The sequence below is a fragment of the Podarcis erhardii genome, assembly GCF_964252035.2.
Source record: "Podarcis erhardii genome assembly, chromosome: 15".
Taxonomy (NCBI): Eukaryota; Metazoa; Chordata; class Lepidosauria; order Squamata; family Lacertidae; genus Podarcis; species Podarcis erhardii.
In genome coordinates, this window is record NC_138505.1 from 10,758,937 (window position 1) to 10,782,717 (window position 23,781).

A 23,781-nucleotide genomic window follows, 5' to 3' on the forward strand; every position below is an offset into this window, starting at 1 on the left:
CGCCGCCGCCGAAAACGTCACTTCCGCTCGTTGTCGTAGCGACGGTGAAAGGTTGCTCGGGAGAGAGAATGCCTGGCACCATAGCGATAGTAAAAAAAGGTAGAGGGGCGCACGTGTGCTCAGGTTCCGGCCGTATACATGTAGAGCTTATTGCTTTAATATTTTGATTATATTCTTGCTATTTTATAATTTCAATTATTTGCTTGCTCTTTTTTTTTTTTTGCTTATTTAATATTTTTTGTTTCATTTATTTGCTTACTGTTTTATGATGCTGTTTTTGTATTTATCATTTTATTTATTTACAGGCATTTCTAAACGATAATATATATTTAAAAGAAAATCAAAATCTAAATAATAGATACACAATAAAAAAAACACCCAAAATCCATTGAAACGAAAACGCAGTTAATAAATTATGGAAGTGGGAACTTCTCTGTAGAAGTTAATTTGTAAGAAAGGAATTCTGGGGGAAATGTCTCCTTTTGACCTTTCCTACCGTGAGCTCCAAGAGATATGAGGCAGCTAATTATTGCCAGTCATTAGTCAGGGTTTATGCTGTTTCTAATTAGAGTGCTTTATTGCTCACTATGATTTGGGGTGAGTGAGTGGGTGTTTGCAAACAGAGCATAAGTCTTCCGTATGTAACTGAGCGCTGGATTGGGACCACAAAGACTTCACTGTTTTTTACTTTGGTCGAAAAGGATGAGAAAGTGGCATGCGTACAATCAATTAAAATAAGACAATCCCTGCCTACAGGTAAAGAAGAAGAAGAAGAAGAAGAAGAAGAAGAAGAAGAAGAAGAAGACGACACACAAGCAGAAAGGGACAGGGAGGGAAGAGGGAAAAATCAAAGATAGGCACCAATTCTTAAACAGCTGTTCTTATAATGATCAAATGTCACATTTGAAAGATAGGAAGCGCCTGATGGAGATGCTTTTTCAGCAGAGCTGATAGGGTGAGCCCTGCTTCCCATCTCCTCTACAAAGGCAGTTTGACTGTCCCAGGTGACAGTTGAGGGAGAGGAGGCCTGATTTAACCTATAATATTGACACTGGCCTACTTTGCCTTGTTGTCGTAAACCACTTCTAGTAACAGTACACAGTGGGCAATATTGCAGGCTGAAACAAAACAGGGCGATTCCAGCTGATCTTCCTTCACAGTCACCTAGCAGAAGCCATTCCACAAGATCTCGCAAGCAGTTTCCAACTGCTTGGCATCTGGGGAATTCTCCTTATACATACCCATTTTTTCCCCTTGAAACAACCATCTCCATTTGCCCACATGAAGCTTACTGTTTGACCTTGACCCAGGCGTCTTCTTTCAGCCTAAACCTACCTCACTGTCAGCATTCAAAACTCCCATTATTCTAGGTGCGTTTGGCAATGGGGGAATTTTAGCGTGAGCAGTTTCTGAGCACTGGGCGCAGTACGACGCCTAAGATTTCAGATTAAAACTGCAGAGTGGAAGGAAAGGAGGACCTTTTTCTGCCTCCCCACTTCCAGCTACTCTCTGAAGACTGGAGAAGAGACCCTCTTAAGAATATTACTGGGGTGGGCAGGGGAAGGACTAGACCATGTGAAATAACAAACATAATATTTTAGCTGCAGTTCATTCATTTTCAGCTTTGTATTCTTGTTATTAAAAAAGCACACCATTGCCGTGCCCATAACCTAGATTTAAGGTGCCATTTAGCTCCTAGCTTTCATATCTCAGTTTCTAACACTGCTCACAGGGTTGTCATATTATCCAGGGGGAGAGGCAGAACCATGTGTGCCACCTCCCTTGAAGATATCTGAGATATAATAATATTTACTCCTGCATGCAGGCCCACAAAAGTTGTTTGATCAATGTCGAAAGAAGATTGGGCAAAAAAATATAAAAATAAATAAATGTGTCCATCGTGGGGAGGGATTCATTTCCAAATCTCTTTTAAAATGCCTGCCAGTCTGTAGCTGCTGCCTGCAATCCTGAAGACATAGGACCAGACTGGAGGTTGTCACTTGTTTCCTTGTCGGTTAGGAAGCAACACTAAAATAAACTTGAGCTACATGAAGCCAAGGAAATGACTCACATTCAGTCACATCTCCTCACACAGACACACAAACCCCTCGCGTCTGCTCTTCCTGTCCATATTCTTTATTGTGACCAGGCCAGGGAGCGTGTGTATACGCCACAGATTGCGCGGCACTTTATGTCTGAAAAATTCAAGATGAAACGAACCTCACCTTTTTCAATCTCTATTCATGCCTCTGCCTGACAGGGCCCCCTCTGCCCCATACATTATGGGTTGCCCCAGCCGCTCTGGGCGGCTTCAAACATTAAAACACAATAAAACATTAAACATTTTAAAAACTTCCTTACACGGGGCTGCCTTGTAAAGGTTGCAGAGCTACTTATTTCCTTGGCTCTGGGGTTGCATAAATCCATACCCTCCAACATTTCTCTGATGAAAATAGGATCAAATCAGAAACTGGGACAGCTTTTCCCTTCTTCCTCTCTGGCATCTGAGATGACTGCTTGTACTAGTTCTTGTCAGGAGATAAGGACATGTTTTACCATTTATTAGTGCATTTATACCCCACCTTTCGTACCGTCTCCATTTTATCCTCACAATAATCCTGTTCAGCAGGTTAAGGCCAGGAATGTGTGCGACTGGCCCAAGGCCACCCAATTAGCTGTATGGGGATTTGAAATTTTGCCTCCCAGAACCTAGTCCAACAGTCTTAACACCTACACCACACTGGTTCTCAATGCGTTGGGGTCTCCTCCAGATGGAAAATTCAACCAAAAGGAGATGGCAGCATTCAGTAAGCTACCAATTCTGACCCGTTTAGAGAGCCAGCATTACCTCAATATTCTTTACTGTTGTTTCGGGGCTTTTGAAAGCAAACCACTACCTGCAGACTACCAATGCCTGTGGTCAAATTCTGTGAAACTTGACAAATGCAACCTGCCGTAAATGAACCACAGGCTTAGCAGCCGTTGGGTCATAGAAATTATTGCTCAGCGGAGGCCCTTCGACACACGGCTGCAAGCAAATTATCATTTAGTTAAGTGTTCTTCAGCCTTCGGCTACAACTGCAATCATCCATAACATTGGCTAAGCAAGTCTGGAGATGATGAGAGTTGTAATTCAATGCTGTCTAGGGACCCAGAGTTGAAGAACACTAGTTCTAGCAACTTGTATTCAGGAGCATTACATAGTCGTTGCAGCTAGTAGCCATTGGTAGCCTTTTCCTAATCTTCTTTAAAGCCATCCTCGTTGGCGACCATCACTACTTATAAAACAATAGTTGGCCTTAATGGCTAGAAAGTAACATATGATCAAGTTCTAGGAAACCTAATTAACACGAGGGTTATTGTGGACCGATCAGGAAGGCACTGCCAGAATTCAGTTAGTTTCTGCATAAATAATACTATGTGGCAAACTTCGCTTGCACCAGGCATTCTACCTAGGAGACCAGGGTTTGAATTCCCGCTCAGCCATGAAGCTCACTGGAAGCTCAAGGTGAGCCATGAAGCTCACCTTGGGCCAGTCACTGTCTCACAGACTAACCTACCTCACAGGGTTGTTGTGAAGGTAAAAGGGAGAGAAACATGCATGCCACTTTGAGCTCCTTGGAGGAAAAGGAAAAGGCGGGATATAAATGCAATAATAAAAAAAAATGAACAAACTCCAACTGAAACCCAAAAATATGCATGTTGCACAATTTATGATTACTATTTCTTCCATATTTTGTGTTGGGGCAGAAGTTGTTGGACAGCTGTGGAATAAAGAAACAGAGAGAGGCAGTGAACACATTTATTTTTCATTACATTTATTTAGCATTTTCAGGGCTGCTTGCAGCAAATAATAAAATCATATATATACACAGAGCAATCTAGTGAAAAAGACGAGGGCAGAGATAGTAGTCTCCAACATAATCAAATCAGCAACTTTTAAAACAGGCTTAGGAGGAGGATTTTATTGGTTGTACTGACCCTTAGATCGTCTGCAGGCTGTCAATATTTTGTGAGAAGGATTAAGGCACAAACTGGACAGGTAGGTAGGTTTAATTGAAGTGCAAATAAACTACTTTAAAAAAACACACCCACCCACAGAGACATGGAAAGTGATCAGAAAGTACATTTAAAAGTGTGTGATGAACTAATGGCTAATGGGAAGATAAGTAAACACAAGCAAACCAGGAGCAGTGCACTTTGTCATATAGCCTTCCTGCAAACCAGAGGTGGTGTGGTCTGGGGTCACGGGGTTGAAGACCCTGCTACTATATCTGCAGCAAGGTCCCAGAAGAGTCTAAGAGTTGCCTAATCTGGGTGAAATGAGAGCATTTTATGCCCTGAAAAGTCTTTTCACCCTTTCTGCCAAAAAGGCATACAATAGGGCAAAGTATTTGTAAAAAAATTATATATTTAGTGAAAATAACATACAAAAATGCATAATGTTAGGGAAAATGTGTTGCAAAAATATCTATATTAGTCAAAGCTGCATACAAAAAATTTGTTAGGAGAATTCTGTACTCAGGTGCTGAGTATTATTTAAAAAATAATAATCTGCAAATTAGGAACAAATTAGAAACAAAGGAAATATACCAAGTCAGACCATTGGTCGATCTAGCCACAGCTGTTCAGGATTTAATACAGGAGGTATTCCCAGCTCCTGTAGAAGACTGGGAAGATGAGGAACTTGGAGAACCAAAACGGACAAATTTGTTCATCTCTAACTCCCAGCCAGGAATCCTGATTGCACCCACATTGCTAAGCTATTGCCATGATTTTCCAAACAAGCTAAGGACATGTTATTCAAAAACAGCGGTAGAACAGAGCCATAAGTATTATTATTTTTAAATACAGATTAATAAAAGCTGGCAATTCTTTCTTGCCCACCCTCAAGCTGTCCCGCTGTGGAAGACGTCAAATCGGCAAACATAAGGGTTGCTAATACAACAGGCAAGATAGGTGGTAGGTTGGGGAATATGTGGTCTGCCATGAGCTGTGGGACTCCACCTCCCATCAGCCCCAGCCTACATGGCCAATGGTCAGGGATGATGGGAGTTGTAGTCCAGCAACATCTGCCAGCCCCTTCCAGGTCTACTGTGCCATCAAAATCACTTTAGGCGATGTGCCGGCAATGTGGCATATTCCATACAGGTACAGCAAAGGGTGCAGAGAAAGTCCTTCTTCTGGCATCAAAATATAGTTGCTCAATTTCAGGTGTTGAGGAGGGGTCTCCACAAGACAGTGTTCCTATCCCACCATGGTTTCTGCTTCTGCAGGGGGCTGCTCCTTTGGGTCAGTTTTGGGGCGTGTAAGAGTTTCATAAGTTGTGGACTCATGAGGGCCAAGACCCTGTAAATGAAGAGAAAGAGAGAAGTGTTAAGTTGTGGGCGAACATAGCAGACAACACAGCAATTTCTCCAGAGCTGCAGTACATAACAAGAAGGGTCAGGGAAAGCAAACATGCCTAAGTTAGGTGAAACTCATACTAAAACGCATATGAAATTTCACGGGGCTGGGCTATTGTGGTGCTTTAAATGTACAGTGTGGATACCGCCTGAGTGGAGCTGGCCTTCCCACCACCAGCACCCCTACTTTTAAAGGTAAAGCTAATGGGACCCCTGACCATTAGGTCCAGTCGTGGCCGACTCTGGGGTTGCGGTGCTCATCTCGCTTTATTGGCCAAGGGAGCTGGCGTACAGCTTCCGGGTCATGTGGCCAGCAGGACTAAGCCGCTTCTGGCGAACCAGAGCAGCGCACAGAAACACCGTTTACCTTCCTGCTGGAGTGGTACCTATTTATCTACTTGCACTTTGACATGCTTTCAGACTGCTAGGTTGGCAGGAGCAGGGACCGAGTAACGGGAGCTCACCCCGTGGCGGGGATTCGAACTGCCGACCTTCTGATCGGCAAGTCCTAGGCTCCATGGTTTAACCCACAGTGCCACGAGAGGCATAATTATGCCATCCCCTAACTTTTGTCATTCAAAGCTCCCAACGCCCTATCCAGGCAAATCTGAACTGAAAACTTTCTCCACAGTACAAAAAGCATATTACTTCTTTCCTGTGGTCATTCTGTTCTTTGGTAAAACAGACTTATTAACTGATTTAAAACACACACACACACACACACACACACACACACACACACACACACACACCTGGTTGGCAACAAGATTGATAGCATGATAAATAGATCACAAGTCTTCCAACTAAAAAAACACAGCTATATTTATAACCAGCTGCCATTTATACTTGATTTTATCTGCTTTTGAAGCTTGTTCACTACTTTAAGCATTAAAAACAACAACACAGGGATAGCCAACTGGGCCTGTGAGAACAGGATGCTGGACTAGAGGGGCTTTGGCCTGATCCAGCAGGTTCTGCTTATGTCTTTACAGGATTAGGCAAATTTATGGGTGATTAGACTTATCAAGGGACGCAGGTGGTGCTGTGGGTTAAACTACAGAGCCTAGGACTTGCTGATCAGAAGGTCAGCGGTTCAAATCCCCATGACGGGGGGGGGGGAGCTCCCATTGCTCAGTCCCTGCTCCTGCCAACCTAGCAGTTCAAAAGCACATCAAAGTGGAAGTAGATAAAGTGGTACTGCTCTGGCGGGAAGGTAAATGGCGTTTCCGTGCGCTGCTCCGGTTCGCCAGAAGCGGCTTAGTCATGCTGGCCACATGACCCATAAGCCGTACGCTGGCTCCCTTGGCCAATAAAGCGAGATGAGCGCCGCAACCCCAGAGTCGGCCACGACTGGACCTAATGGTCACGGGTCCCTTTACCTTTACCTAGACTTATCAATGGCTATGGACTTCATCCAATATTGGAGGGTAGGAATGCCTCTGAATACCAGTTTCTGGGAAACACAAGGGGTGAGAGTTGCTGTTGAGCTCAGGACCCCAAACCCTCCAACATGCTGAGTCCCAAAACCGGGATGTGCGTCTTTCTGGCTGTCTTCCCACATGAGTCACGTGACCTGCGCAAGATTATGGAGCCGAAAATACGTGCTTTTGGGGGGAACTGTGCTCTCACACAACAGCACCATGCAAGATCGTGGCCCACCCCAAAAGCTCTTTTTTCCAGGGTGACATCTCAAAATAGCCACCATGCTCTCGCTGGGGAAAAATTGGATGTTCCGTTTTTTTCGGGACACTTGCTGGGTATGGGGGATCCCTCAGGCATCTGGTCAGCCACTGTGGGCCATTGGTCTGATCCTGCAGCCATGCTTCTGCTTTGTTCTTATGCCTGAAACCCAGGACAGCTTCTGCTAGTCAGTGTTGGCAATAATGAGCTAGATGCAGCAGAGGTCTGTTCCTATCCTATCCCAGCCCAGCCCCAGAAAATCGTTGGTTGACACTTACGGTATAGATTCCTTCCACTTTCTGCAAAAGAGGAAGACAGAGAATGGCATGAGATTTCCGAGGAACAGAAAGCAAAACAATATAATGCACCCCCTTCCCTTTCCCTTTCCCGTCTCTGCATCTTCACCAGTGTAAACACCAAACCTTTAAAGCTCATTCTTTCCCTCAAAGAATTCTGGTTGCTGTAGTTTACCCCTCACAGAGTTACAATTCCCAGAAACTCTTCGCACACTACAGTGCCCAGAATTCTTTGAGGGGGGAAATATGCCTCAAATATGCTTTTAAGGAAGAATGCCCACCCACCCACCAACCCTGCTCTTTATTTCAGAAGGTATGAGATAAAAGCAGAAGAAAAGACAAAAGCAAGGTCCAGGCCATGAATCCATCAAATCTCTGTTTGAAGCAGAGAGGGTGCAAAAGCCACAAGAACTTCTTTAAACAAATCACAGTCTTATTGGTCTACCCCCCCCCCTCATTTTTCTATGGTGCACGGGAATGACTCTTATGTCTTTAGCAGGCAGCGACACAACAGGCACTGTTGTTGCCATTGCTCCATTCCTGTGCTAAGAAAAACACCTCCAGTTGAATTTCTGCCTACAGTTTCATTAACAGGTCTTAGGCCCTCTTTAATAAACACCGGGAACTGGAGTTTGGTACGGGTGCTGAGAATGGTTGGGAGGCCAAGTCTGTCTGCTTCCAGCCTATCAGCCCATCCTTAGCCTGACACGCTGCAAATGCCATATAAATGCTAAATATTATTTAAGTGAAAGGAGCAAGAGAGGCACCTCGTAGTGGGAAGCAGGGGGAAGCTTCGATTTTCTTCGGTATTGGATCTAAGGAGATAAAAAATATAAACAGAGTCAAATAAATCATCTATAAACTTAAAGTAACAACAGACATTAACTCCACACAGCAAACGTCTCTCATTTCTTTTTAATCCCTCTGAGTGTCACAGAAAGGCCATTCACTAACTATGGAGCAACCTGTGGAGAGACAGCCTGCAGTTTAACAAACTGAAGGGCATGTGCTCTTTCTATGCTTCTTCTGATGAAAACATGCACATGGGGACAGATATACCCCTACTTTAAGTCTTCTCAAGTATATTATTTACTTCAAAGCTCGACGACTAAGCTCTTTCGCGACGAAACGTCTGATAACCGGAACGACGTCTGAGCACTGAACCAACTGATATATCACAGGTGGACTCTTTATTTCCTGCGTTTGCCGTTGTGTGAGATAAAACCTATTTGGGAAAGAAACTACCCTTGACATTTTTAGGGGCGTCCATATTTAGGGACGTTTATTGTTTGTTCACAAATAGTTGCCTTGGTGATATTATCTTGTGTCGATTGCAGTGGTTTGAGTGGCAGATTTAAGCTGCAGAGACCCAGTTTCAAATGCCCACTCAAGCCATGAAGTTTGAGGGTGACCTTGAACTCATTCTCATTCTCACACACACATGCGCACTCATGCCTCATCTGCACTCTTCATTTAAAGTCGGTATCCGATCACTTTAAACAGTCGTGGCTTCCCCCAGAGAATCCTGGGAACTATTCTTGGTTCTCATACCAAGAACTGACTTAGTTGGTCTTTAAGGTGCTACTGGAAGGAATTTGTTTTGTTTTGACTATGGCAGACCAACACGGCTACCTATCTGTAACTGGGAACTATAGTTTATCAAAGCTGTCGAGGGTTGTTAGGAGAACCTCTATTCCACTCACAGAGCTATAATTCCCAAAGTGGTTTAGCAATCAAGCCCTTCTCACAGGGAACTCTGGGAATTGTAGCTCTGTTTGGGGAAGGGTGTGTGTGTGTGTGTGTGTGTGTGTGTGTGTGTGTTGTAACAGCTATAAGCTCCCTTAGCCAACAACATTTCCCCAGGATTCTTTGGACAAAGCCATGACAGTTTAAAGGGCTTCTTTCAATTTCTGGTGCAGATGTGGCCACAGTCTGGCGTATCTCACAGGGTTCTAGTGAGGATAAAATAGGAAGGAAAAACAATGTATGCTGCTCTAACTCCACCAAGAGAGGGTGGGATTTTTTATTATTATTAAGGTAAAAAAATACAGCCAGTAAGGTAACATTTAAATGGCAGCAACTATATAAATTATCTGTTCATGAAGCAGCATTCATTTACTTAGATATTCTGCGCGTCAAGGTCCCTGCCCTCCATTTTAAACCACTCTGATTAAAGTGCTATAGTACTGTTTTAAATGTATAGTGCAGATAGGGGCTAGAGAATTGTCAGGGAACTGCCATCAGTGCCAGAGGGAGAGAGCAAAATCCAGAGGGATTCCAGAGAGCGTCCCAGGATTGGGAGAGGCAGCCCATCTTCTGGGGAAGAGAATCAGCGTAGCACCAGTGGAGAAGGGGGGCAGATGGGGGAATCGGCGAGGCGGTCCCATGACTCCTTGCCGGGGACCAGCGTGGAGAGTAGGGGTCCTCCGCTGCCTACGCCCTCCTTGCGCAGAAGGCTTTCGCGCAGAGAGAGTAGGAGGAGACTAGGCGTCAAAGAGCTTCTTTGCTAGAAGAAGTTTAAGAAACACCCACTGACGGATTCTGCCAGCGATTGAGACAGCCACGGGTGAGTGGCTGTCCGGAGAGAAAAGGTTCACTCAGGCAACCCAGCCAGGTGTTTGCACCGGCTTACGCACAAGCAACCCCTAGAATCATTACAAGAACCCTAAGAGGGGAGAGCAGGATGGGGCCTGCAACAAGTCAGCAGTTGGATAGCAGACTAAGCAGGCACAAAGCACAACTCCCAATGGTATGGTGTCTCTCTCTCCCCCCCCCCCCCATTTAAATTACAGTATTATTATGTTTAATTGCATTGTGCCTATAAGTTAGCATATACAAATTGAATGGAAATCACTGCCTTCTTTTTCAGTGATGAACAGGAGAGGATCTTTTGTGGCACATTCATTCATTTGTGAATACAATAAATACATAAATGAACTTCTCCCTGCAAAAAACCCACTTCTGTGACAAATTTCCTTCAGTTAACTGATGTGTATGTCATTTAGCTTTTAGGTCACCTGTCCCTTGCAATAAGATCAAGATATATGCATATCAGAGAGCCATTAAAAGACTCACCTTCAGCCGGCAGTACAGGAACGTGAGGATTATACCATAGACAAACAGGATCCCATCCAAGACGTAGCACAACTGAGGTTCCCTCAGCGCCTCTGCAGGGAAACAAGGTGCATTTTGTTACTTCATTATTATTATTATTATTATTATTATTATTATTATTATTATTATTTTAATAATTTATTATTTATACCCCGCCCATCTGGCTGGGCTTCCCCAGCCACTCTGGGCGGCTTCCAAAAAAATACTAAAACACTGCAATACATCAAACATTAAAAGCTTCCCTAAACAGGGCTGCCTTCAGATGTCTTCTAAAAGTCTGGTAATTGTTGTTCTCTTTGACATCTGACAGGAGGGTGTTCCACAGGGCGGGTGCCACCACCGAGAAGGCCCTCTGCCTGGTTCCCTGTAACTTGGCTTCTCGCAGTGAGGGAACCGCCAGAAGGCCCTCAGTGCTGGATCTCAGTGTCCGGGTAAACGATGGAAGTGGAGTCGCTCCTTCAGGTATACAGGACCGAGGCCGTTTAGGCTTTAAAGGTCAGCACCAACACTTTGAATTGTGCTCGGAAACGTACTGGGAGCCAATGTAGGTCTTTCAAGGTCTTCAAAACTGCGCCACCAGCCTGCGAATACTGGATTTGTTCTTAATGTTGGAACATCAGGAAAGCTCCCTTCTGGATCAGGCCAAAGACCCATCTAGGCCCCATTTACACCTTACATTTAAAGCAAAATCATACCCCTTTAAAAAGTACTGGTTTTCCTCAGAGGATTATGGGAGCTATGGTTTATTGAGGGTGCTGAGAGTTGTTTTGTTTTGTTTTAAATAATGTTATAATTTGTGTGCATTTGTTTCTTAAATTCATCCTTTTACATCGTTTTGTATGATTTGTGGCATTTTATGTATTGTGATTTGCTGCTATTTTTATCAATTATAGGTGAGTAATTCTTTATTGTAATAAGTGTAAACTGTCGAATTATTACTTGGCTGATGTTTCACTTTAGTGTTTACTGTTGGATTCTAATGCATATTGCTTTATTTGGTATAAATTATTTATTTTGAAGTTATTGTAAATTTTTATATAGGATCTGATTGTTACTATTAATATTTGATGTTTTATTATGATTAATTTTGTGTGGGGTGGAAGCCACCCAGAGTGGCTAGGGCAACTCACCCAGATGAATGAGGTATGAATAAAACTATTATTATTATTATTATTATTATTATTATTATTATTATTATTATTATTAGTGCTTTTTTCCTTTAAAAATGTTTAGGGGTACTCTCATTTTCCTACTCATATTGAAATACTGCCCCTCAATGAGAAAGATGTTAAGCGAGTAAGTAAATTTTATGAGAAACCTGTTTTGGAAAACTGTTACAATGATATATACTGCAATTCAGCCAGGGGGATATGAGGAAGTTACTTAACAATGTTACTAAGAGTGGACTAAGTATAGTTAGGATTTATGTTTGTTTGCGTGTTTATAAAAATTGGAAAATCAATAAAAAATTGGAGAAAAAAAAGAAATACTGCCCCTCAATGAGGCCAAACTTAGATTCACAAAATGTTTAGGGGTATGCGTACCCCTGCATCCCCCCAGTAAAAAAGCACTGTTAACAATAATAATAGGAAGCCCCTATTCCCCTCACAGCTATCATACCCTCCAACGTTTCTCCAATGAAAATAGGGCCGCCCTATTCTATACGCTCCAAAGTTTCTCTGATGAAAATAGGGATTTCTTAACAAAATTTCTCTGGTAGCATGAATAGTAGAATTATAGAATCATAGATCTGTAGAAAGGATCTTGAGGGTCACCCTTGCGATAGAGGAATACGCAGGTGGCACATCAGGGGATCAAACCCGTGAGCTTTGCGTTAGCAGCACCATGCTCCAAACCAACTGAGCTAACTGCTACCCTTGGTGAAACTCACAGGAAAACAGCCCCTGTTATGTACTGAAGTTCTCACCCTGGGCCAGCAGGGGGATACTGTAGATAGTTATGCAAATAAGGGATTGAAAGTGGCCTTCAGTGATTGGATAGTTTTAGAAAAATGTTACAGTTACATTGTACTAGAGCTCTATATAAGCAGGCTGACTGAACCCTTCAGTTCAGTTCTGTTCTGGCCTGTGAATAAACAAGAGCTGTTTGAAGAATCGCTGTGTCATCTGATATGTTAACCCACAACTTAACAGCTGCAAATCTTACACTGGACACTTGGTGCCCCTCACTCTGGAATATAGCTATAATGGAGAAAATAAAATTTGATATTTCAACAAGGACTAGAACCTCCAGATGCTTTTTATATGATTTGGCATTCCTTTATTACATTATACCACAGAGCCTGCATTTTCAGGACAGCCAGTGCTATTTTTCTAGAAAAGGAGATTCTAGAACTCACCACTAGCACCTCCCTTGTTCTCTTATAATGGCAATGGCTTATATTGAGAGGTGCCGGAACTGAGTTCCGGTGAGTTCAAGCTGGAAAAAAAAGCCCTGACAAAACCATATCATCACAAGCCTGGTAAATCTGGAACTATACTTGTTGGCAGCATTTCCCCCCCTAACTTTTTTCTTTCATGACATGGTCTGTGTGACTTCAGCTGGATCTACACACAGTGGGGTGGGGAAACGCTATAAATAAGTCAGAAATTAAATCGTTACAACAAAAGAAAAGAAAAACACTATGGAAAATTGCACAGAATTCTTTTTGCTCTCCCGCATCATCTGGTATTGCATGTTTATAAGGCATTCAAACGCTATTTTTTGACTAGGTGAGTACAGTGTTACCTTGGTTCTCAAACGCCTTGGTACTCAAACAACTTGGAACCCAAACACTGTAAGTGTTCCAGTTTGCAAACTTTTTTCAGAAGCTGAATGTGCTCCGTTTTGAGTGTTACGCTTCCAATTTGAGTGCCACACTTCCGTGTGAGTGTTACACTGAGGTCTGTCTGTTTTTGCTATTTATTTTGCATTTTTGTTTTTGCGGCTTTTTTGTTTTGTTTCTGTGACTGATTGTGTGACTGCAGTACATTGTTTATTGCTTTCATTTTATGGATCAGTGGTCTCGTTAGATAGTAAAATTCATGTTAAATTGCTGCTTTAGGGGTTGTTTTTAAAAGTCTAGAACGGATTAACCCATTTTGCATTACTTTCTATGGGAAAGCGCGCCTTGGTTTTGGAACGCTTTGGTTTTGGAACGGACTTCCGGAACGGATTAAGTTTGAGAACCAAGGTACCCCTGTACTTGTATACAGGACCAAGTTTTTAAAGTCTATTAGTATAATGTGTGTATGCAATGACAAGCCTGTTTCTGTAAGTATTCGTTCCAGGGACCCAAAGAAGGGATAAAGAGCTGAGCACATAAATTAGCTGCTATCGCCTTTTTGTGGTGATGAAAAAGCATCAGATTAGCAAACACTTCGCTAAACCACAGGTAGCAGTAGCAGCAGATCTCATACCACTGATAGGACACAAATGTAAAGTGTGGAGGGCGGGGCGGGGGGGGGGAGAGCAGAGAGGCTACACAGCTCCTGTGATCTGAGACCGCCAACACTCTACAGGGCAATTTGTACGCACGGGATATCTATTTTGGATGCCTCTGCTAGAGATGTGGGCAAGCCGCCCTGTCTTTTCCGGAACAGGTTTTGGACAGCACACAAGATGGTGATTATTTAGAAGCTTCAGAAATAACTGGATTAAGACAAGGCTGGATTAAGACCGTTAGAGACCCAAAGCATTGAAAATATTATGATGGGCCGCCCATACGTAATTCAAAATAAAAACAATACGGAATTGTATTTTTTGAAATGATACTTTACTTACATGTGCATGCTGAAAATAAACTAGATTATTTTTAGATTTTCCAATTGCAAAATTCAGCGTTTCCCCCCCTTAATCAAATGTTGAATTCTTTATTTAAAAAAAAAATCTCTTTGTTCATGCCCCTGCTTGCTGGTGCCCTAAGCACTTGCTTAGTCTGCTTTTGCAGTACTGTATTAAGCCTATAAATGGTGAAAGCTGAAAGGTATCTCACTGAATTATGGGTACAGCAGAATTTGGACAATTTCATTGTCAGAAAAATGAAGTGATGTGACTAAAAAGGTTCAGGGAAGGTCAGACAAGGATCCTTTCCTTACTGATTAAAAGGTAAAGGGACCCCTGACCATTAGGTCCAGTCGTGACCGACTCTGGGGTTGCGGCACTCATCTTGCTTTATTGGCCGAGGGAGCCAGCGTATAGCTTCCAAGCAGCGCACGGAAACGCCGTTTACCTTTCCGCCAGAGTGGTACCTATTTATCTCCTTGCACTTTGACGTGCTTTTGAACTGCTAGGGTGGCAGGAGCAGGGACCGAGTAACGGGAGCTCACCCCGTAGCGGGGATTCGAACCGCTGACCTTCTGATCGGCAAGTCCTAGGCTCTGTGGTTTAAACCGCAGCACCACCAGCTTCCCTATATTCCTTACTGATTGCTTGCCTTTTATTCAATATATTAATAGTTCTAATAAAGCAAGGAAACCACTTCACACACATGGCCAGCTCTGGAGAGATGATAATTTCAGTATTTGGGTCTCACAGTTTTTGCCTTGTGTTATTTACATTCTTTGGGAAGCTTTGGGATATTTTGGATTCCATGCTTGTATTTTCTGTTCTGTTTATGTGCATTCTGTTCTCAGTTCTTATTGGTTACATAAAATTAAACAAAACATACATTTAAAAATAAATAAATAATTGCATTACTTCGGACAAGGGGTGGGAATTGACTTCAGCTTGCATTTCAGACTTACCAGATTTGCTCCTTCTGAAACAATACACGAGCTGAAACACAACCACCATGTGAAATTTGCATTCATCAAATTTTTGAAATGCAGTTCTCCAGACAAGTGATGTGTACAAAAAAATGCACAGATGGGGGTCCGTGCCTTGAGATTCCTGCATAGCAGGGGGTAGGACTAGATGGCCCTCAAGGTCCCTTCCAGCTCCACAATTCTACGTTTCTATTAGGAGGGTAAATTGTGTGTCTAAAATGCATGTGTTACTAAAAGCAACTTACAAAAATGCATTTCATATGGGGAAGTGGCTTTGCAAAAACGTGTATGTAGGCAAAAAGGCACACAAAAATACATACATGAGGGCAATGCACTTAAATATACAGTGGTACTTCGGGTTAAGAACTTAATTCGTTCTGGAGGTCTGTTCTTAACCTGAAACTGTTCTCAACCTGAAGCACCACTTTGGCTAATGGGGCTTCCTGCTGCTGCCGCTGCACGATTTCTGTTCTCATCCTGAAGCAAAGTTCTTAACCCGAGGTACTATTTCTGGGTTAGTGGAGTCTGTAACCTGAAGCGTATGTAACCTGAAGCGTATGTAACCTGAGGTAAAGGTAAAGGGACCCCTGACCATTAGGTCCAGTTGTGACCGACTCTGGGGTTGCGGCACTCATCTCGCTTTACTGGCCGAGGGAGCCGGCATACAGCTTCCGGCCAGCATGACTAAGCTGCTTCTGGAGAACCAGAGCAGCGCACGGAAACACTGTTTACTTTCCCGCCGGAGCGGTACCTATTTATCTACTTGCACTTTGACGTGCTTTCGAACTGCTAGGTTGGCAGGAGCTGGGACTGAACAACGGGAGCTCACCCCGTCGCAGGGATTTGAACCACCGACCTTCTGATCAGCAAGGCCTAGGCTCTGTGGTTTAACCCACAGCACCACTGTACGTATATATATATATTCACAAGCTGATGGAGAACTGAAGACTGGGAAAAGGAGAAACTCAGCGAAACCTAAATTGACACAATTGCCCATCCCTGTTGTGGAAGCTGCTCTATGCTATTGCTGAGCTCTTGCTGTGCATTGTCTACCTGTGCTGTTTGGCAGCTGTTCTCCGGGGTCCTGCCTTTCCTATTCCTACCTGGAGACGATGCCAGGGATTGATCCTGGGCCCTTTTGTACACAAAGCACATGATCTATGGCTGAGCTACAATATTACAGACTGTGCCTTAGCCTAGTGCTGCACAGGGAGCAATCTTCTACCGAGCCAGACCATTGACCCACTAAGCTCAGTACTGTCTACACTGACTGGCAGCAGCTCTTGGGGGTTTCCAGACAGGGGTTTCTCCCTATGCTAGCTGGAGATGTTGGGGATTAAATCTGGGACCTTCCACCTGCAACACAAATATTCTACCACTTGGCCACATCCCCGTGATCCTGCCGTGAGCACAGTGGAACAAAATCTGAAAGCCGCAGAGAGGCAGAACAGACAAGGTGTGGGGTGCCCCTTTTAAGAATCGAAACTCCTGCCTGTTTTCTGGTTTAAGCAGATGATGGTTGTGCCCGATGGTGACCCTTGTTAAGGGAATCAGTTTTGCTTTCCGATAAGAGACCCATCTTCTCCTTTCAAATTTAGAGGCTATACGTCAGGGGTAGGCAGCCTAAGGCCTGGAGACCGGATGCGGCCTAGTCGCCGTCTCAATCTGGCCCGCAACTGGCCTCTAATACAAGAAAGTTTACCATACTGTGAAACTTAGCCTTTCAGAGGCACCCCTCCCCAAATAAACCTCCCTCTTTTTGTGGATGGCAGAAACAGATCCTTTATCTTAGCACAACAATGTAATCTAGCAATTGACTAGATATACAGTGGTACCTTGGGTTAAGTACTTAATTCATTCCGGAGGTCTGTACTTAACCTGAAACTGTTCTTAACCTGAAGCACCACTTTAGCTAATGGGGCCTCCTGCTGCCGCTGTGCTGCCAGAGCACAATTTCTGTTCTTATCCTGAAACAAAGTTCTTAACCTGAAGCACTATTTCTGGGTTAGCGGAGTGTGTAACCTGAAGCGTATGTAACCTGAGGTACCACTGTACCTCAAAAGGATTAAACTGGTTGGCACAACATTAGTTTTCATTAAACAGGGCCAAACTTGTAGTGTTAGTGGTGAACATGTGCCGTCATCTCTGCAATCCTATACATGGGGTTCTGGCCAATGCTAGCTACTCAGAGTAGACCCATGGAGATTAATTGACATGGCTAACTTAGGTTCATTAATTTCTGAGGAGATTTCACCCCTCCCATACCCAAGAATCTCCTGAGAATCTCCTGAGGTCTCTGCTGACTCTACAGAGAGGAGGAGCAATGTACTGCTCTCTACTTAATTAGTCAAGTGAGTGAGTCAGTCTCTGTGTGTGTGTGAGAGAGAGAGTCAGTCAGTGTGTCGGAGAGAGAGTGCAAGAGATTGTGTTTATAGATAAGATTGCTGCTAAGAGCAGCTGCAGGCACTCAGAGTATAGCATTGATTTATGCTCAGAATATTTAGCTCTGTATATAGTTTTGTATTATAGCTGTAGTTATAGAATAAAAGGAAGATATTCTACAGAGCTGCTCTCAGAGTGGTTTATACTCTGCAAGACTCTGCAAAACGCTGCTGCGCAACGACTGTATTATTGAGACAGTGAATCCGGTGCTCTCAGCTCCAAGCTGTGAGTCCACAGCACTGTGACCTGTTCCTGTGGGAAAGGAGGTCTCTGGCAGTGCTACCCAGCTCGCCTAGCCCAGTCGGGGCTGTAGTGCATGAGTCCAGTTGGTACACTGGCTCAAGGGCGATGCTGACAATTTCCATATGCCCACCCTGAGAAGAAATGAGTTGGGTGTATCTAATTTTACTCAGAAGTGTGTGCCACTGAGTTCAGTCACGATTACCATGCCCTCTGACATTTATCCGATGAAAACAGGGATGTCCCATTCCATAATGATAATTTTACTATTTATGCTCCCTGCATCTTATTGGGTTGCCCCAGCCACTCTGTGCAGCTTCCAACATATATAAAAAACTTAATAAGGCATTAAACATTTAAAAAAATTCCCTATGCAGGATTGCCTTCAGACGGCTTGGGGGTCAGATAACTCCATACCCTCCAACATTTCTTCAGTAAAAATAGAGACATCCTAAGGAAAAGTGGGACATTCTGGGATCAAATCAGAAACCGGGACAACTTCTCCAAATCAGGGACGTCCCTGGAAAATACAGACACTTGGAAGGTCTGGTTTACACTCATGTAAATGGATATGCAGGATTGCAGCCTCATAGATTAAAGATTTCTTAAGTGGATCAGTATCCCCTTTTTTAATTGGTCAAAATATAAACAGTTGCATGTTACTAAAAATTCAATACAAATGCCTTTTCACATACCATTTAAGGTACAAATTTAGCACTTCCACTTAGAAAGGCCATATTTAAGGGATTTCTGCCCCCCCATTCCCTGAACCAGGATTTGGGGGGGGGGTGAGGGGTAACAACCACCAAGCGTGGTCTTACAGTCCCACCACATGAAAATGACCTTATTGCATGATCAAATGAAACTTTGATTAATCTACCAAGTTGATTAATCTACCAAGTTGATTAATCTACCAAGTCAAGCTTGCAACACAGCTGTAAAGCAGAATCAGCATTTTTGGCGGGGGGTTATAGTGGTTATAGTGGTGGCCTAGCTGTTTGGGGGGGGGAGATATTCAAACATCCTACCCCACCCCACCCCACCCCCATCAACCACTTTCTCTCTCAGCCTAAACTACCTCACTGGGTTGTTGTGAAAATAGAACAGAGGAGGGACATTTTTTCTGCCACCCTGAACATCTGAGGTGGAGAATTTAATCAAGTACAAGTTGTTGTAAACACACAGTGGGTTTAAAGTGAGGCAAACTTAGTGGCTGCTATTGTTGTTGCAATTTACTACCACTACAACTACTACTACTATTATTATATTTCAAATTAATGTACTTATATCCCTCCTTTCTCCTAGAGAAACGTATAAACATTTAAAAACGTATACGCAGAATACAAAGCAATAAAAACAAGCGAGTTAAAAGCAATGATTAAAATACATCAGAACACAATTGTGATGTATTTTAGAGGTCTGGCAATTAAAGTCCAGTTTGCCCTGACAAAGAGACCCAGCGATCAGCACTCTCTGCCCCGTCATTTTCAAAAACAGGGCGCTCTGAACATGCTGGCAGATGGATAACAAGGAGGGATCCGGTCTGACCTCTCTTGGGAGGGAATTCCGCAATATGGGAGCAGCCACAGAAAAGGCTCTCCCTCCTGCCACCGTCTCCCAGGCCTCTGGTGTCGATAGGACTGAGGGAAGGCGCTGATTTCTCAAACCTACACTCTCCGTTCACTTCTCTTTTTGTGCATACGTGCGGAAAGGCAGATGAGCGAAAGGCCATTTCTCCCAGCCCATCCGCTTTACCTGTTTCCTCCGCTGCCAGGAGAACCAGGAGGGCTGTCCAAATATACACCTTCATCCTGGAGAGGGGAGAGGGACCAGGTCCAGTCGAGTGGCAGAGCTTCCCTCCCCAACGGGCAAGGTCAAGGGAGACGCAAGGCGAGAGGGACTGGCTAAATCCGGCTTGCCTACGCCTTCCTCCCAAGACAGGAGTGTCCAGCGTCTGAGCTGAGCTTCTGCTCTGCAATGCTCAAGTCTTCAGCAGGACTGCCCACCAACCACAGAACACATGCTTTCCTGCTTTTGAGGCCGTAAACTTCTCACTTCATGATAGCCGATCATCGGGCTCAGCCTGAAGTTCCCCTTTTTCCAGTTCAGGAACTGAGAAGCATGCAGTCCAGGGAGGAGGAGGAGAAGGGATTATTATTATTATTATTATTATTATTACACTGCCCATCATCTGTAGATCTCAGGACGGTTCACAACATAATTGCCACTCTCCAAGTATCTAAGGAAAATCGGCTAAGCCCGAATGCACCCATATTGAGATCGGAATTGCAAGTGGTCAACCATCCCATTTTAAGCAGGACATCCCAGAATTACAGAAACCATTCCTGCTTCTGATTGGATCCCGGAATGTCCCATTTTTTGGCCTGTCACTCTGGTGCAAGTCTGGTGCAAGATCCTATTTAATAATACAGTGGTACCTCAGGTTACAGACGCTTCAGGTTACAGACTCCGCTAACCCAGAAATAGTACCTCGGTTTAAGAACTTTGCTTCAGTATGAGAAAAGAAATCACGTGCCAGTGGCAGCAGGAGGCCCCATTAGCTAAAGTGGTATCTCAGGTTAAGAACAGTTTCAGGTTAAGAACAGACCTCCAGAACGAATTAAGTTCTTAACCCGAGGTACCATTGTATACGCTGTCCCTTTGACTGGGTTGCCCCAGCCACTCTGGGCTGCTTCCAACCTATATAAAAACATCTTTTAAAAAAAGGTAAAGGACCCCTGACAGTTAAGTCCGGTCACGAATGACTCTGGGGTTGCGGCGCTCATCTCACTTTACTGGCCAAGGGAGCCGACGTTTGTCTACAGTTTTTCTGGTCATGTAGCCAGCATGACTAAGCCGCTTCTGGCGAAACCAGAGCAGCGCACTGAAATGCTGTTTACCTTCCCGCCGGAGCGGTACCTATTTATTTACTTGCATTTTGATGTGCTTTCGAACTGCTAGGTTGGCAGGATTCAAACCACCGACCTTCCAATCGGCAAGCCCAAGGCTCAGTGGTTTACACCACAGCGCCACCTGCATCCCATATAAAAACATAATAAAGCATTAAACATCAAATAACTTCCCTATACAAGGCTGCTGTCAGAGTCACCCGTGGTCCCAGCTCACTAGAGACCAAAGTCCACTCCAGCTTATGTACAAAAGCTTTTATTGAAGAACATTATTAGCTTTACATCCGAGCTCCGTGACTCTACGTCTGTTACGCTTAGACCGCTGAAGTCCCCTCTGAGTCGGTCCCCCCTCTACACCAGTTTAAGAGGCTTGTACTGGTCCACCTCTTTCTCTCTTTCCTTTTCCGCAGGGTCTTTCTGCCCCCCTGTGTTCTCTCCCTTCGGGACTCTCCAGAGGCTGAATCCTCTGCCGCCTCCTCCCCCCTCCTTCGGGCTTTGGGACCAGGCTCCTCCCCAGGACTCTCTTCATTTCCGCGCGCCTCCCATTTTGAACTTGGCGCGCGTACGTTGCTCCTGACCTTCCCTTCGACAGTTACACTGCCCTCGATAATACTTTCCTCCCCTTCCGGCAGGACGTTTTGCCCTGATCTCCTTCCCCTCTCTGCTTCCTGTTCTGCTCCTTCTGACACACTGGTCACTCCTCCCCCCTCACTCCGTTCCAGCGGAGCAGCCGGTCTCGCTCTCCAACTCCCACTGGGGGTTCCCCCTTCGTTTCCCTGCTCCTGACTGCTTCCCCCTCTAGCTTCCCTTGGCTTGACCAGAGGGGCTCCCTTTTGGGAGTCCTCCGATTCACTGGACGGACTCATGGACAATCTTGGGTCATTGTCATCCTCTTCCTCGTCACTCTGGAATCCTTCCCCCTCACTCTCTGTCTCCTCCCTCATCTGCGCCTCTCTCCCTGAACCCCTGACATCCATCCCCCCCTCGAAGCCCCCCCTTCCCCCCTCCCGGCCCTCGGAGGCAGGTCGTGGGAGCCGCAGCTCCTCGGAGGTAGATGCAGGATACAGTTCGTTTGCTTCAATGTCCTCTGCTAGCAGCTCGGTGTATGTGTGTTCGAATGCGGGTTCTTCACCCAAGGTGTTCTCGGCTCCCTCTTCCATTGCTACTTCGTCTGGTGCTGCCTGCCAAGGCCCCGTCAGCCATTTCTTGCGCCAGTCGTCCTCTGGTTGCTCGTCCCACCAGTAAGAGGGTTCTGTGTCTACCCCCGAACACGATCCCCTGGGCGGGCTTGAGTCTGGCGTTCTCTCCTCGGCGGAAGAAAAGCCCCTGAAAGTACTGTCTGAAAGTGTGGGCGTAAAGAGCCAGTCATCAAAATACTCGGCTGGCATGGGTCTATGCGGGAAAAGTGCATGGAACTCGTCTTTCAGAAGAGGTTCGTCTAAAGCGTAGTCCGGCACTCAAATATTGGCACTGGCCGGGGTACCCTCTCTGGCTAGAAGGTATTCTACTCCCTCTACCCCCCATCTCGAGTCCAGGATCTCAGTGACCTCGTTGAGCGGTTCGGCCCTGGGCGCCCCCTCCCTCTCGGGTGACTGAGTGCATGCGTGCGGTACTGTTTCAGACTCCTGAAACCTGTGCGGGGTCTTGTAGGGAGTGAGCACCGACCTATGAAAGACCGGGTGCACTCTGGAACCTTCGGGGAGGGCCAGTCGAAAAGCTACAGGGTTGATCCGAGCCTCCACCTGGTATGGCCCTAGCTGCCTGTGTCCCAGCTTCTTCTTAGCCAACGACCTGGCTGGCATTGCTTGGGCCGCTAACCATACCCAGTCCCCCACCTGGATGTCCTCTCCCACTCTCCTGTTTTTGTCTGCCTGCACCTTATATGCTTGTTTGGCTAGCTCCAAATGTCTCTGCAGCTCCTCGTGCACCTCTTGCAGTTCTGCTGCGAACTGGTCGGCTTCTTGCGTCGCCCCCTCTCCCGGTGTTACGAACCCCGGGAAGGTTCTGGGATGACGACCATTGTTCGCGAAGAACGGCGTCACCCCCGTCGACGCGTGCTTCGTGTTGTTGTAGGCAAACTCCGCCATCGGCAGGTAGTCCACCCACGCCACCGGGCGCTGATTGGCGTAACATCTCAGGTACTGCTGCATGATCGCGTTGACTCTCTCTGCTTGGCCGTTGGTCTGCGGATGCCTTGCCGACGTTAGGTTGATCTTGACATGCAGGATACCTAGAAGCTTCCGCCAAAAAGTAGAAACAAATTGGCGCCCCCTGTCGGACAGGATGGATTGTGGCAGCCCATGCACCTTGAACACGTGATCGATGAAGAGTTTGGCGGTCTGTTCCGCCGTCGCCACCTTCGCGCAAGGAATGAAGTGCGCCATCTTGGTGAACAGGTCCACCACCACCAGCACCGCCGTCTTGCCTCTGGAGCTGGGCAGGTCAGTGACGAAGTCCAGCGCCACCCTCTCCCACGGTTGCTGTGGCGTCTCCAGCGGTTCCAGTAATCCCGCTGGCTTCTGGTGCACTGGCTTGGACCTCTGACAAGTGTCACACCTGGCGACGTAATCCGCTATCTCTCCCCGCATCTGGGGCCACCAAAAGTCCCTGGCCACCAGTTCTATTGTCTTCTCCTTGCTGAAGTGGCCCGCACTGGGGGCGTCGTGCAACTGCTGCAGAACCCTCGCGCGGAGCTCTTCGCCCGGTACGTAGAGGGCACCTTTGTGAGTCAACAGCCCGTCGCGCAATTGGAACTCATCGTCTCTCTGCGAACCCCTGCGCAGCGCCTCCATCTTGGATTGTGCAAATCGATCTACTTGCAACGCACGTCGCACCGCGTCCAGGTCGACTGCGATGGTAGCGCACGTCCACGCCTGCGGTGCGAAAATGTGCTTGGCTGCCACTGGCGCTGCTTCCTCGAGATATTGCG

General features: G+C 45.5%; 1 protein-coding gene across 1 annotated transcript; it reads right to left on the minus strand.

Annotated features, from left to right (window-relative positions):
• Positions 1 to 4,670: 4,670 nt before the first annotated feature.
• On the minus strand, positions 4,671 to 19,942 carry FCER1G (Fc epsilon receptor Ig). The gene is made up of 5 exons (XM_081841494.1): positions 19,699 to 19,942; positions 10,457 to 10,548; positions 8,149 to 8,196; positions 7,364 to 7,384; positions 4,671 to 5,349 (listed from the first exon to the last, which is right to left on the minus strand). The coding sequence occupies exons 1-5, from the start codon at positions 19,751 to 19,753 to the stop codon at positions 5,248 to 5,250; spliced, it is 318 nt and encodes a 105-aa protein (XP_081697620.1). The 5' UTR covers positions 19,754 to 19,942; the 3' UTR covers positions 4,671 to 5,247.
• Positions 19,943 to 23,781: the final 3,839 nt, after the last annotated feature.

Coding starts and splice junctions, on each gene's coding strand:
- FCER1G (XM_081841494.1), bottom strand. CDS start 19,753: ATGAAGGTGTATATTTGGACAGCCCTCCTGGTTCTCCTGGCAGCGGAG. Junction 7,385..8,148: donor CCCCTGCTTCCCACTACGAG/GTGCCTCTCTTG, acceptor CCTCTTTTGCAG/AAAGTGGAAGGAATCTATAC. Junction 5,350..7,363: donor AAGTGGAAGGAATCTATACC/GTAAGTGTCAAC, acceptor CTTCATTTACAG/GGTCTTGGCCCTCATGAGTC.